This window comes from Anoplophora glabripennis, unplaced genomic scaffold, assembly GCF_000390285.2.
Source record: "Anoplophora glabripennis isolate ALB-LARVAE unplaced genomic scaffold, Agla_2.0 scaffold389, whole genome shotgun sequence".
NCBI classification, from domain to species: Eukaryota; Metazoa; Arthropoda; class Insecta; order Coleoptera; family Cerambycidae; genus Anoplophora; species Anoplophora glabripennis.
The window spans coordinates 381,710-395,688 of record NW_019416466.1 but is presented as its reverse complement, the minus strand read 5'-3'; the positions used below and the strand labels follow the sequence as shown (position 1 = coordinate 395,688).

General features: G+C 34.8%; 1 protein-coding gene across 2 annotated transcripts in view; it reads left to right on the top strand.

Annotated features, from left to right (window-relative positions):
• Positions 1–13,979, top strand: part of LOC108911968 (ecdysone-induced protein 74EF-like) — a 63,571-nt gene that overhangs the window by 16,605 nt on the left and 32,987 nt on the right. For both annotated transcript variants that reach the window (XM_018717067.2, XM_018717066.2), the window contains exon 2: positions 3,479–3,595. In XM_018717067.2, coding sequence (XP_018572583.1) covers positions 3,479–3,595 — 117 coding nt within the window. The remainder of the gene's footprint in view (positions 1–3,478; positions 3,596–13,979) is intronic.

Genomic DNA, 13,979 nt, shown 5'->3' with positions numbered 1-13,979 from the left:
ATTCTCGCTCTGTCCTCAATACCTCATTACGTGCATGCCACTGCTGTATTTTGTTCCTTGATATCCTATAATTAATTGATATTTTACAAGTTTTCCTTCGAATTACAACATTATATTTTCACTTTAAAGCTCAGATTTACCAAAAACGTTTGCGTAAGACTTTCCCCTTCTAGTCGACGTATTTTACAAAGGGGTTTGTGGAATTTTTCGCCGGTATCAGCGTTCGAAGTGATGTGGAGACCCGCGAATGAATAACGGAAGTTTTTCTGATATCATCGATAAAAACGTGTCAACGACACTTTGCGCAACGCTCAGAGAACTTGGTCAGATCTTATTCGGTCCCGTTTCCGATAAACTTATTGACATGTGCAGGCGCAGTTGCATAAAAACCGACGTCGACCTGGTTTGGTTATTTTTTTTATAGGCCGGCCCGCCGCAAGTAAAAAAAAAACACGACAATTGGGTTAGGCAAATAAATAATCGGTGGAATCGATGATAAGATGGACGTATATGGTACACACGAGCGACGGTACAGGTAATTATGTAATTGTATGTGCGCATACAGGGTGAATCGAATTGGGTAGAGCAAAACTGATCCATATACGGCTGTGGACCAGTACACGGTTGCCAACCTAAACGTTTTATGTTTTTTTATGAATCAGTTTTTATATTTTTAAATACATAGGAAATCTTTCGACATTGTGGAGGACCAAATAAGCGTTAAGGTGCGTCTACACTGTTCCAGCAACCTGAGCAACACAGCGAATACTAGATTTCACGCATGTACTTACAACTATCTCGAAACATCTTATCGAGTCAATATTACGTCAAAGGAAGTATTATACCTCGTACTCAAACTGGTGTATGAGTCTCCAATTAAGAAGAATCTTAAATTTCCTTAATTGAAACGCAATTTTCTAGAAATTTTTAATTACCAGACTTACGGAAAAAAGCATCCAGTCTAATTGCAAATCACACACGTAAAAAAAGGAGGTGTGTATACATAGAGCGTAAGTGGCTCCATCTATCGCGCTACTTCCCACCTACGCCATTCTGTGATCTGCTACAATTTTCTTTCAAGAAAACATAAGTTTGATTATAATATGCTACTTTTGTCTTGAATAATCCCTACATTAATATTAAACTTTAAATATAGGTATATATATTTTAAGGAACTGATAGTTTTGAAACAAATATTGCAGATTATGATGAACTGTAAGAGATATTGTAGGTAAAGTCAAAACTATAAAAGATTTGAATTAAATTATATATATTCACAAATAATATAAATTCTAAGAAAAATTAAAAGATTACAGCAAGTATTTCACATAGTTTGACGAAAGTAGATACATTTGAATAGAATAAAATAACATTTACGGCAAATAATTCCATTTAAAAAAAACTGCTCATTTGATCCAAATACTTTGTTTTTGTGTAGAGAGCATTATTTCCACCGTACTGAAATCTACCTTCAATATATGTATTTGACATTCAACACCGACTTTTTGTCGCTTTCATTCTCTTGCTTCCGTTTTGCAATAATAAATAATGCCCTAATACCCGACAATAACATTTCGTGATCATCCACGTGACGTAACGCAGGATCACGAGCAATGTGGACGCGCCTTTACACTCAACGCCGTGTCGTACACACACACACACACACACACACACACACACGATACAGCGTACCGCACCGGTATTCATTTTTTTTCCAGCGCCTGACGGCCTTAACCTAGATAGGAATCAACTTTGAGCAAGCTCACTTACATAACGCCCGGTTTGAAATACCAACTTCCTTTAAAAGGTACACTTTTTTTTGACCTCATTACAAAATTTATGTGTACGCTCGTCAAAACGGTGCTGCCGCTCGGAGGCTGTTCCACATTTCGCTCTACTCTCGATTTCTCGCCGAAAGAAAACGCCATCAATCAAAGTTTTTTTTTTTTTTCTTCCAGCAACGGCGACAATTTTTTTTATTCGACAATGATAATTAATCCGATACAAAGCGAAGGAAAACTAGTCGGTTCTGTTACATCCAACAGCGATACTTAAATACACCGGAAGAAGTGTTCGTTACAGCTTATCGTGTTCTAAAACCAAACAAACCAATACACTTTTAGATGCAAGCATTTTTTGTGTTCATTGCATTCAATTTTTGCTATTTTTTTACTGATGGTATTGATTAAAATTAACTTGCGCCTTATTTTGATCAATTACGAGTCGTGTTTTGAGGAACTATTATGTAAAGACAATAATTGTGTCAAGCAAAGGTACATAAAAGAATTTCGAGTAACACAATGCGACTATTAACCTCAATACCGTAATCTGAAGTTATTGTTGAGAAATACATGTTGTTTTATGTGTGTTTTTTTTACACAACGTAATTACAAGTGTAGGTGCAGACATGAAGACGAGGCAACGTTGCAACTTGTAGTATCGTTTAGGTATACGTTATTTTTACACATGATTTTTTGAACGGTTACATACCGTGACGTTTAAGGCATCATTTGACGATTAATGACAAAGCAAATGTTGAGATTTCACTAACGCAATACGATCCTTTGAAATCAGGTCAATATTTCCTATTATTAAATTTGTTTCTGCACAAGCGGCGTTTCCTAACCCACAGATATTTAATGGAATTCTAAATTTGCCTCCGAAATATTTTTTTTCAAAACAATTTCGAGGTGGCGGAAATAGGGAACCTGTTTGTTTTCGTATTAAAAATAATTTGTTACGTAAGCAACTATAACTATCCGAATAACACGAATATTTAATTTTATAAACATATTCCAATCGAAAATAACCGGTGACGCTTAGAAAACGACAAAAAATTGGCAAAAACTGTTTGCTATTTTTCCTGAATTTATATAAAAACAAGTGTTCAGTATTCTTCCACTTAGTGGTGCAGAGATGTTTGTTATTACAATAAATTAAAAACTACTATTCGTTTAATCATACTCGGTAAAGGCTAGATGAAGCTATGAAGCGCCAAGAAACAGTCGTCCAAGTACCTACCGGAAACGAAAGTTTCCCTTGACCTAAAAAGTCCCATTTCGTTTTATACTCGACGTGTATTACCACACCGTCTATTCAGTACGCTGTAAATTATTAACTGGGTAATTGCCAATCACGACTCCAGCTATCTTCGGTGCGTCTCTGGTGTTGCGCAATTACCCTTATTGTACGGATTTACACGTGGGAATCTCTGGCCCTCTAAGGCCGCTCGATTATGAAACCGAAGATCGAACGGTAGGACAAAAGATTAACGTCTTCGCTAACTTTCTGTACGGTCTTTCGTAACGAAGTTGTTTGTTCTACTACCGTGCACGAAATACTAGTTTTAAACCGGCTCCAGATGATGCGGTCATTTGCCAACTACCGAATGCCGTATCGTGTGGATGGTGCGTGTCGAAAGCATTTATTTATTTAAAAAACAGTACGCGGGACCTAACATAATGCTTTTTTGTTTCAGTTGACAAAGAGCAGAATAACTATCTCCACCAACTCCTATCAAGACAAAGGACAGACTTACAACACCCTAGTTTGTGCGACTATGGTAGAAGAAAGTCCGTATACCCCACCACTACTGGTACGTTGCCTTCCAATAGTTCTCAACAAATTATTTATTAGAATATTAAGGATAGTCCGTATTATGTAGCGCATAAGCATGCGCAGTGGTGTAGGGGTCAGTGGAGCAGAGCTCAGCCCTAACAAATCCTGCCACCACGCCACTGACTTGTGTAAGAGTGAGAATTAAACATAACAAACATAAAACCGCGGATATTTATTTGATCGTTTTGATGGAATTCACGAAATCAGTTAAAAATAAAACTTGAAAAGTAGGAACTCTGTTCAGAAATGTAGTATTACGTATGGAAGATAAATCGGATACAATAATAAATATTTCCCTCGTTTTCCGCATAATTTTGTTGCGTAAATGAAGCTGAAATCACGCATAACAATTTTTGGAAATGATCTATAGGTTTATATAAATACAGCTCTATCTGTATTTTTTTCACAATTTTAGAAGATTGTCATAATCTGTGAGAATATTTTAATAAGTCGGAATCTTAAACAAATAGCATTGAGGAAGTTAAAAATAGCTTTTTGCGATTGACAGTCAACTATTTTTTATAAACATTTTTTATTACTTTATCATGTAATTTCGCTTTACTTTAAATATGTTAAGCTCATCTCTCTAAAAATTCAAAAAAATGTTCTTAAATACTCATCAAATTACTTCATTTGAAAGAACCTACTCTTGAAGTATTGCCCATAACTTCAATTGATGAGAATTTAGAAAAATTAACTTAAATTAATCTGTAGAGCATAGGCCAGGAAAAAGAGCTGGAAAAGAGACTTTTTGTTCCGGCAAGCTGAATTTGTCACTATAGATGCTAAATATTATGTACCATAACATATTAGTTTCTACAGTCATATAATAAGTTATAAACAAATTAACTAATTATTAGTCTGGACAATCCCGAGCATCTTCCACAATCGCATATTCATCATTAGTAAAATTTGGCATAATTCTTGTTAATTTACACCCAAAAAGTATTTAGCTGATAACAGTGGCAACTTACAGAAGAGTTAATTGTGACAACTGGCATGACAGCAGCACACTTAGTTTTTCTTTGATTGATTGCAATCATATACGGTATGAGGTGAATGGTAATACATTTTATTTTTTTATTAATAAACGAAAAGTTTTAAAGGAAAATTGCTAGAGAGGTAAAAGTTTCTAAAAGAACCAGTTTATCTAATGCGTATTTTTGGATATCGAGTATTTAGGGGTGGTTATTTCAACCCCTTTCGAGGGGTTAAAATTTTCGAAAAATAGTTGGAAACTCGCATCTGTATTAGTAAACAACCTGTAAAAAATTTGTTATTTGTACCTCGTTCTGTTTTCAAATTACAGCCAATTTTCATAATTTTTTTGGAAACTTTGATGGCCCATATCTCTTCAGGGGTGAACATTTTACTAAGGCGATTTTTTGCAGATGTAGATTCACTGGTATCATTTATGCTACTCAATTCAAAAACACCCTGTATAGTGATAATTTCAGCTTGGCGAAACAAAAAGTTCCCTCCAACTCTATATTTCCTGGCCTATAATAGCCTTTTTGGAGTTGAAATTTCAACAAAACAAAAACGATTCCGGATTTTGGAACATGAGCATTACGTTGACGCCTGTGTCAAATTTTGCATGATAAGGGCTTGGCGAATAATACTTGTAACGGCACAGAACTATTTTCCCACAGTGTAGGATACATTTATCTATTAAGGGTTGAAAACCGGACATCCCTGTACTGACCAGTGGCCAGCTAGCGAGATATCCTGCAGGTTACACATAAGTAAGTGGTCACTTAAACTAGTTCTTGGCCTACGTTTCATGTAATTTTTCCGATACACCGCCCTTTGTCATGTAATTTTTGGAGACGTGCCGTCCACGGAGGGTCTTTCAAAGGGATGTGCGCTTTTTTGAACAAAAATGATCCGCAGACTGGTTGCGGGTTAAGGAACTCCGAGCTATCACCGAGAAACCTACGCGGACGGCCAGGTAAAATTTCGAATTTCGTTCCGACGGTTACTTTTCTCGTTCTCTGGTCAAATACCGGGTTAAGGGTATTCAGATGTATGCCCGGGACAGCTGAAACGCCAAATCCGAGAGCCGTGTTGTTGCACATCGGGATTATGCAGTTTCGGTGTTTTCGAGGAAACCACCCCCACGGGACACGTGCGAAAAAGGGTTGCAAGGGGTTGCGTGGCGATTATTCAATTCGCTGAGCTAACACGGCCATCTGCCAACGCCTGGACTGTTGTCGCAGCGAAATATGCGACATGGGGGTGGGTTGTGTCAATGGAGATAGATTGGGATGGAAATTCGATAGTATTTGTTCGGTTGTGCAAAGAAAGCGCGGGCGGATTTATAAATTTGGAACTTACAGGGAAGGCTTGCAGAAGGTAAACAACGTACGGGGTGTCAAAGAAAAAAAGTACCGCAAACTCATCATTATTAAGAAATATTTGAAGCATACTTTTAATTTCACTACATAATGCAACTTCAGGAGTTCCCCACGGTTCAAACCTTGGACCTCTAATATCACCTCCTTTTATTAACGACATTTCTTCAGTAGCAGATTGTAATAAACTGTTATTAGTTAATTACATGAACATCTTTACTTCTATTTCTTTCATAGATGAAGACTTAATGTTACAAAGTCATTGGACAATTTACATACTTGGTGTTCTACACATAAATTGCTCCTTAACGTATCCAAAGGTAAAATTATTTCTTATACCTACAAGGAAAGATTATCCGTTCTTTTCAATCAATTATGTTATTACTAACACTGTACTTTCCCGCCATGAAACTGTTAAACGTCTTGGTGTACTTGTCGATTGTGATTGATTTTGATTAGGCAGTCCACAAATAGACATTCACTAATTAAGTACATCGCCACATTTGTTTTGATTTACAATAGTTATCAACACATATTTCGTTCCGTTACATCCAGTGTATTGTAGATACACGTGTAGCCATTTCAGTTGGCGACAAATTCCCTAGCAGTGCAGTGCAGCTATGCGGAATTTGGTGTGATTCAGGTAATTTTAATTTATTACAAGCACCTTCTATTAATTACATATTAACAAAAGTTTCAATGTCTACAATTTTTCGTGTTATTAAACAAGGTGTTTATAGATCATTGCGTAAAGAGGAAGCGAAAACAAAAATTTAAAATATCGATGACATGACGAGAGGCGTAATTAGGCGGACAATTTATAATTTATGTAAACAAAATTGTGGAAATAACTAAATAAAATATGTTGTTGGCCAAATGAAATTTTAGGTAGAAATTTTCTTCATATTATATACAAAATTTTTTTATGTTTTACCTTTAGCAGAAAACTTTTTTAGGGACGCCTATGAATCTCATTAAATTTTATTGCTAGGCGTTTTTATACATGTTCAACTGACTTCGGAAAGACAAGACTGCCAATTGCTACTACTGGCCCTTATTGGGACTGCCTGACAAATGATGAAGATCCCTGGTTTTGGACTACACTTTAATATTATTTTGGGGAATTCTGATGCAGCATGACTATATTTAATGCTCGTATAGAATTTTACTTTTACGGAAACGACTCTAAAGTAAAACCAAAGCGAATTAGGTACAGCTTGATCACGGGCAGATAATTAATGCGGAAAAGGCGCCAATTAATAAACTTCCAAGTAGTTTTCATCGACTGGCATCCAAACCGAGTTACAAGCGTTAATATTTACCAGCGTCAGCGGCTGAAAAAAAAAATATCAACCTAGGGAATCTTCGCACCAACTGTCGCCTTACACACGGAACCTGCCGTACGCCGTTTGACCCAGTTTTTTATACGTACCGAATCTGAACATCTCCGGCCCGTAGCATTATAATAGTTGTTGGCTTGTATAATGGCTTAACGCGTTAGAAGGGCGCCCAGGTAAGAATCTGCGAGATATTAGTCATAACAATGCAATTACAAGTAGCCCGACAAAAGATCCGGCACCTGATTAGGGTTGAGATGGACCACTGCGACCAAAACAATGTAACAGATACCCTTCCGGGTAGTTGAATGGCAAAGTCAGATTATCGGTTTAAAGGATTTAAGTGCGAGATAACGGAGGGACAAAACGGATGGAGCTGTTTTATTTGGAGGTGTGAAAATGAAAATGGGATGTCCTGGGGTCGTATGGCCTGGATTTATCCAAAAACGCATGTGAAACGTAAGGACCAAAGGTGTGGAAAATTATCTACATTACAATTGACCGATGTTGGCACTGCTTCACTATAAACATAATAAAAGTTCGTAATTTAACACTTCCAATAAAGTTAGCGACGTTGACATTATTTTTTATAAGTATTTTATGTTTATACAATTTACTAGCTGACCCGGCAAACGTTGTGTTGCCATCTTGTGGAACTGTGGATGGAACAAAATAATATAAAAATCGCGATTAAAAATCAGGGGTTGATCGTATAAGGGTGAAAATTTAGAACTGTATGTATTTTTCAATGCTGAATCATGAAAAAATAAAAACAGAAAATTTTGTCCAAAAAATAAAAAAAAAATTTGGGGTGGACCACCCTTAACATTTAGGGGTATGAAAAATAGATGTTGGCCGATTCTCAGACCTACTCAATATGCTCACAAAATTTCATGAGAATCGGTCAAGCCGTTTCGGAGGAGTACGGGAACGAACATTGTGACACGAGAATTTTATTCTTATAGAAACGACTCTTATCAACGAGTTTTTGGTCAATTCAGTTATTGGGTAACAGTTATTCCAAGTGACCAAACATGTGTGTTGTAAAGTGTTTAAATAGGTCATTTTAAACACTTGTCAGACTGATGTAAACAATAAACCACTATAATAAGAGCACTATCAAAACCACAGTAACAGAGAATAAAAATACATTTGTCAGCTCAAATCGTCATACATTTTAATAAACATTTTGCGGTCGAGCAGCTATATTTTAAATATAACATTTCTTTCTCGAAATCTGTAAATATTTTATTACAAAATTAGTAGATTTTTGTTTTTTTTTTGCAATAAAAATAAATAACTGACCTCTTCTCATAATAAATGAAGCACTTAAGATGCGGTATATTCAGTTAGGAATTATTTACATCAAACATTTTTGGAAAATATCCCAATTGACGTAAATAAAGTACATATAATTTATAAGTGGTATTTCTAGATGAAAAAAATTGAAATTCGCAGAATTACACTTCTTACACTTAATGATTTGTATTCGAATCGTAAATCGTAAGAAATTTGTGTAGGCTTTTTCATCCAATATTCAGCGTATTGTAAACACTGGCCTACTGTTCCTAATATTAACTCAAAATATTTTTAAATTAAAACTTCAAAAATAAGAAAAAATACAGGTCCTATTTTTACCTTTTAAATAGAATGTTTACTCTTGGTTTAGGGTTTATTAGAAAACATTTCTTAGTTTAAAAAAAAACTAAACAAATACGAGGTTGGAAAATAAGTTTATAGGTATAAAATTAAAAAATAAACCACTCTTCGTATTTTTTCTAACCTCACAAATAGTAGACGTCAAAATACGATTTCTATTGTACGTGTCATCTGGTAGATTAATAAAAAAAATCCCCACGCGAAGCGTACTTTATCGGTAACACCCTGTATATAAAAAAATTAAAAATAGTTCTTAAATTGGTCCAAGTTCAAAATAGTTGTTAATGACCTGCCCATACCCCGGGCCATATGTCATAACTTGACGCGGCTTCTATACCCACTTATAAGACTGTCGATGTGCCAAGAGTCCCGAAATAAAAAAAAAACGTCCTTTTAACGAGTAACCGTCGCTATGGTGAACAATTACCCGTTCGACAAGCCCAGCGTATGCCAAAAATCATAGTCGTTAGAAGCTGGCAAAAATTGCGTATTCTAAATATAAGTCTTTAGTCGTTATAATAGTTTCCTAGTGTTTACTGTTGATTCTCTTCCTATCTGACATTTATTTGACATTAGAACTCGGTAGGTATTTCCTTTCAATTTCCTGATGTAATTTAAACCTACTTGTTTCCTTCGTATGTTCTTTGAAATTTTTTATTTATAAACATTATTCCTGGGTATTTACCGGGCATTTACTGCTTCTGGAAACCGAGAAAATAGTACACAAACACGCCTGTAAGACATGCTACACATGTCTCTGCATAATTTAAATATGTCTACTTTATGTAAAATTTTTATTAGGCAACAAACGCAAAAACAACTTTGTTTACTTTTTTGGACCAACCAACCAACTAAGAACACAAAAAGATACGATCGATTTATCTTGGGAAATGCATTTTTTTTAACTTATATTTGACTGGGAGTTATCGAAAGTAAAATGTCGCTTTTAGAATTAAATTATCTTCATTTGTTTTAAGAGAAGCCATTCTACAAGAAACAATGATGCCCTTTTATTTTTTCCAAATCAAATTTGTTATATAGAATGACCACAAAAAGAGTCCCAATCGACCTAGCAGAATTTTCTCTTGAAATGAATTAAATAGAATTTTTAATTGCTATTAAAATAACACCAATTTCTTCTAAACTAAAAATTGATTTTGCTCTTACTCAGAAGAGCAAAAATTATTGGAAATATTTTTGAAACAAGAATTTCAATAAATCAAATTTGATTTTCATTTCAGAGATCTCAGGAACTATTAGACATATTTAAAGGCTTGTATGAACAAAGTAGTGAGGAATTTAGTGTTTAGCAACATTAAACAAGAAAAAAACTTTTTTTAAATTTAACTAAACAAAAATTAAACATCGTTTCTCGGCAAATTTTTAACAAATTTTTAACTAACTTCATTTTGTAGTCCGGCTAAAAAATAATTCTGATATAATTTATTGTGTTTTTTTCAGTGGCGTAGCTATTATTTTTTAACCAACATTTTGCAAAAAATAAAGGGTATATATAGCCGATTAAGCATGCCGACTGCACTAGTCTAATAGTCCAATTAAATGGACGTTTAAATCACAATTTGGTCAGCTTGCCTGAATTTTTGATATGTAAGTTTGAGGTGACAGTAATATTTTTCACGGGGTTTTTCAAGATGACTCAAAAAAAATTCTTACAGAAGTTGTAGAGCATAAAATTCTACATAATAATTGTCTATTGACTTTAGTTAGGGTGGCTAGAAGTTAAGAGATGATTTCAGAAATTTAAAAAAATCATAAGCTGAAAAATGAATTAATTTTATAATTCTTTTTTCCAATCTACTCTAAAAAATGTAAACTTTCTTTTCAGAGAAATAGATAGATTTTTAAATTTTTAATAAAAAAGTTATAACAATTTCAATTTTTTAATAGTTAATTTTTATGATTTAACACTAAAACTAACATAATTATTTTTTCGTTTTTTTACCAGTTCGCGAGGATAATACGATATATTTGCTATATATAATAATTATATTTTACATAGTTTACACACAATATACCCGAATTTGACGCGCAATATCTCCGATGTCCGAGGTCTGTAGGTTCGCAGTGTGTACAACTGCACTCGATTATTAGCGTTGTTGCCACATCTACATAGTGTTCATGCGTTCATTAAATATAATTTAAAACTACTTAAATATGATATTTGTATGTTGTTAATTTTCAATATGTATGTTATGTGCATATTGAGTAGATTTCTTTGCTATATAGATAATGTTTATCGCAAATAATTTCAATATAATTTAATTGTTTCATGTTGGTAGCGGGTTTTAGTCCCATAAGAAAAGCATAGTATAGTAAAGTAAAAAATTCCCTGACAATCAAAGGAAACTACCACACGGACCCAGAAAACACCCCGTATAAGAATTAATGGACCCGCGCGCGAACAAGCCCCGAATTTCCAACGACGACGGGCGCGTCCTGTTTTGACAATCGCCCGAAAATATGCAAATGCGTCGCCTTGAAAAATCCATCCTCACAAAAGCCCGACCTCTGGCAACGAAACTCTGAAAAAAAAAAAATACTGCGAAACGTACGATCAAATAAATCAAAACATTCGTGGTGGTGAATGGGTATGCAAATTGGAAGACAATCCTCGTGACACCGGCTGCCCAGAAGAAGTAACCCAGAGTTCTCACGTAGGTAGAGGCCTTTGATCAAAGGCGAAATCGCCATCAACTAACCAACGGTCAACTTAGGTAACGACATAATCGTGGAGCGCTACAACCGCCCTTGCGAGTAGTCCGGCTGTCCTAAGGCCGCCGAAAAAGGATTGAAATGGCTGGCCGGGCCCTACGGGAGTGACCCCGGCTCTTATAATAGATATGATTAATGGGCATCGAGGTCAGGAGATCGAGCCGGACACCGAGGGGTGGACCGGACATCGGCTGAGGTATTAAAACCTGTTCGATCGGGGCACAATGGGGGATTCTTCCACATGCCGTGGGGTGTGTTGTTTATTTACTACCCCTCGTACAAAGGCTGCGTAACTAATGACACACGGGGTGCGCCGTTGTGTTCTTCTTCCACGACACGGCGCTCGATCGGAAAGGCTCTTCCTCAAGACGCGGAGGAAATTAATAGACCGGGCTCGTCCCTGGGAACCGACCTAATGGCCTAATCCTTTTCGGCATTGCCGGAGTATTAAGGAAAAACACATTAATTTCGACTTAGGACGGTACGCGTTATTAATGCATGAGAAAGTGTTCCGTTGGAATTCTTTCCTTTGATTCCTGAAACCCTAAAATCGAAAATGCCACGCCAAGTTGCTCCGTTTAACCGCTAGATCGCGATAAACTTTAAACTATCCTCCGAATTCATTCGGATAGAACCGATTGACGTGAAACTGGCAGCAGAAAATAGCTCAAGAAACAAAAATTAATTAGTGCCGATGAGCATTTTTGCCCAGGGGGTGGAAAACATTGAAAATAATCCCAGGAATCGATAAAGCAGTCAATTTTAAGCAAAAAGTATCATATGAACATTTTTCGATAAGTTTCGAGTTATTGGTGATTGAAAATGTACATTTTTTATTAAAAAAAGACTTTTTCAGTAGTTTTTCTCGAATAACTCGGAAAATAGACGTTCTATGAAAAAAACTTCATGAAGAAAATGAAGCTTATAGAAAAAGAAAAAGATTCAGTTTTTTTTCATTTATGTAGGTGCAATAGGCCCTGAGATACGGTTGGTTGAAGATAATTTCATGTCCGCTATAACTAAATTGGAAGCATTTAACGTAAAATAATAAAAAAAATTCTATATTTCAAGAAAAGTGTATAGTACATTTTTTCAAGTACTTTAAATAATCCTTAAAATGAACTTGACTTTAAGTCATTAGCATAAAAATTAACAGAGTTATGATTAAAATAAAACTGGTAATTCGCTTTTTCGGAAAAAAATCTGTACAAAAACTGATACATTTTTCACTAGATTTAAAATTAAAGGTAATAATAGTAATATCTCTATCCCTCATTCGAACCTCGAGAATTAGCCCAGAAGTCGGAGACTTGTGCGGGAGAGGAGGCGGCATATTATTATTATTAAGCAGGCCGCATTTGCGCCCAGGAACGACTTATGTTGGTAGGCCCTAACCACCATTCAGTGCAGGAATGAGGGAAACCTGGAAAACCTCATTAATCTTTCTACAATTTACATTTTTTGTGTGCTGACAATATACGTATTATACAAGTTTAAGCGGTTTAGAATGCATATTTTTGAAAATATTACGTTTTGATTGAAAAAATGTTTTTTTAATTCCAAAATAAATAACAAATATTTTTGAAAATAACTTTAAAAATAACAAAGATACGAAAAATATTCAAGAGTACAAAAGTTTAGGTTTTTTTTCAAAGAATATTTTGGTTTTTTTATTACTAAAAATTTACAGATATGTCGCTGCTAGAAGTTTGCAGTTGAGGGCGAAGGTCATGTTTTTCAAACCCTTTAACCTCAAAAATCTCAAAAATAACGCGTTAAAACATATTTTTACAGTACTTTTAGCTGTCGAAATAAAAGTAAAATCATTTTTGAATCGACTTAATAGCTTTAAAATTAAGGAAGTTATCTTTAAAATACCCACGGTACCTTACCGCTTCAATTGCATATCAATATTTTGGTTATTCACAACTTTGGAGCATTCATGGGTATACATAATAAAATAATCTCGAAAATATAGTATATTTGAAAATTTGAAATTATGACTTTCTGCATGAAAAAAATATTGAGAAATAATTATTTTGAATATTGCATAAATTAAAGTAAATCGCGAGAAAGAAAAAAAATATATTTTGCATTGTTTATTGGATCATTGTCAAGTAAATTTTTTTGTCATTGGGGATGGGTTTTAGGGGTTAAAACAATGCGATAAATTATTAATTGTATTATAATCAGGTAAAAGAATTTAATTTCCTCTTTGTACTACCAAATCATTTCAAACTGTTAAAAACTAATTTTTTTAAATATTTTGTTATTAGGG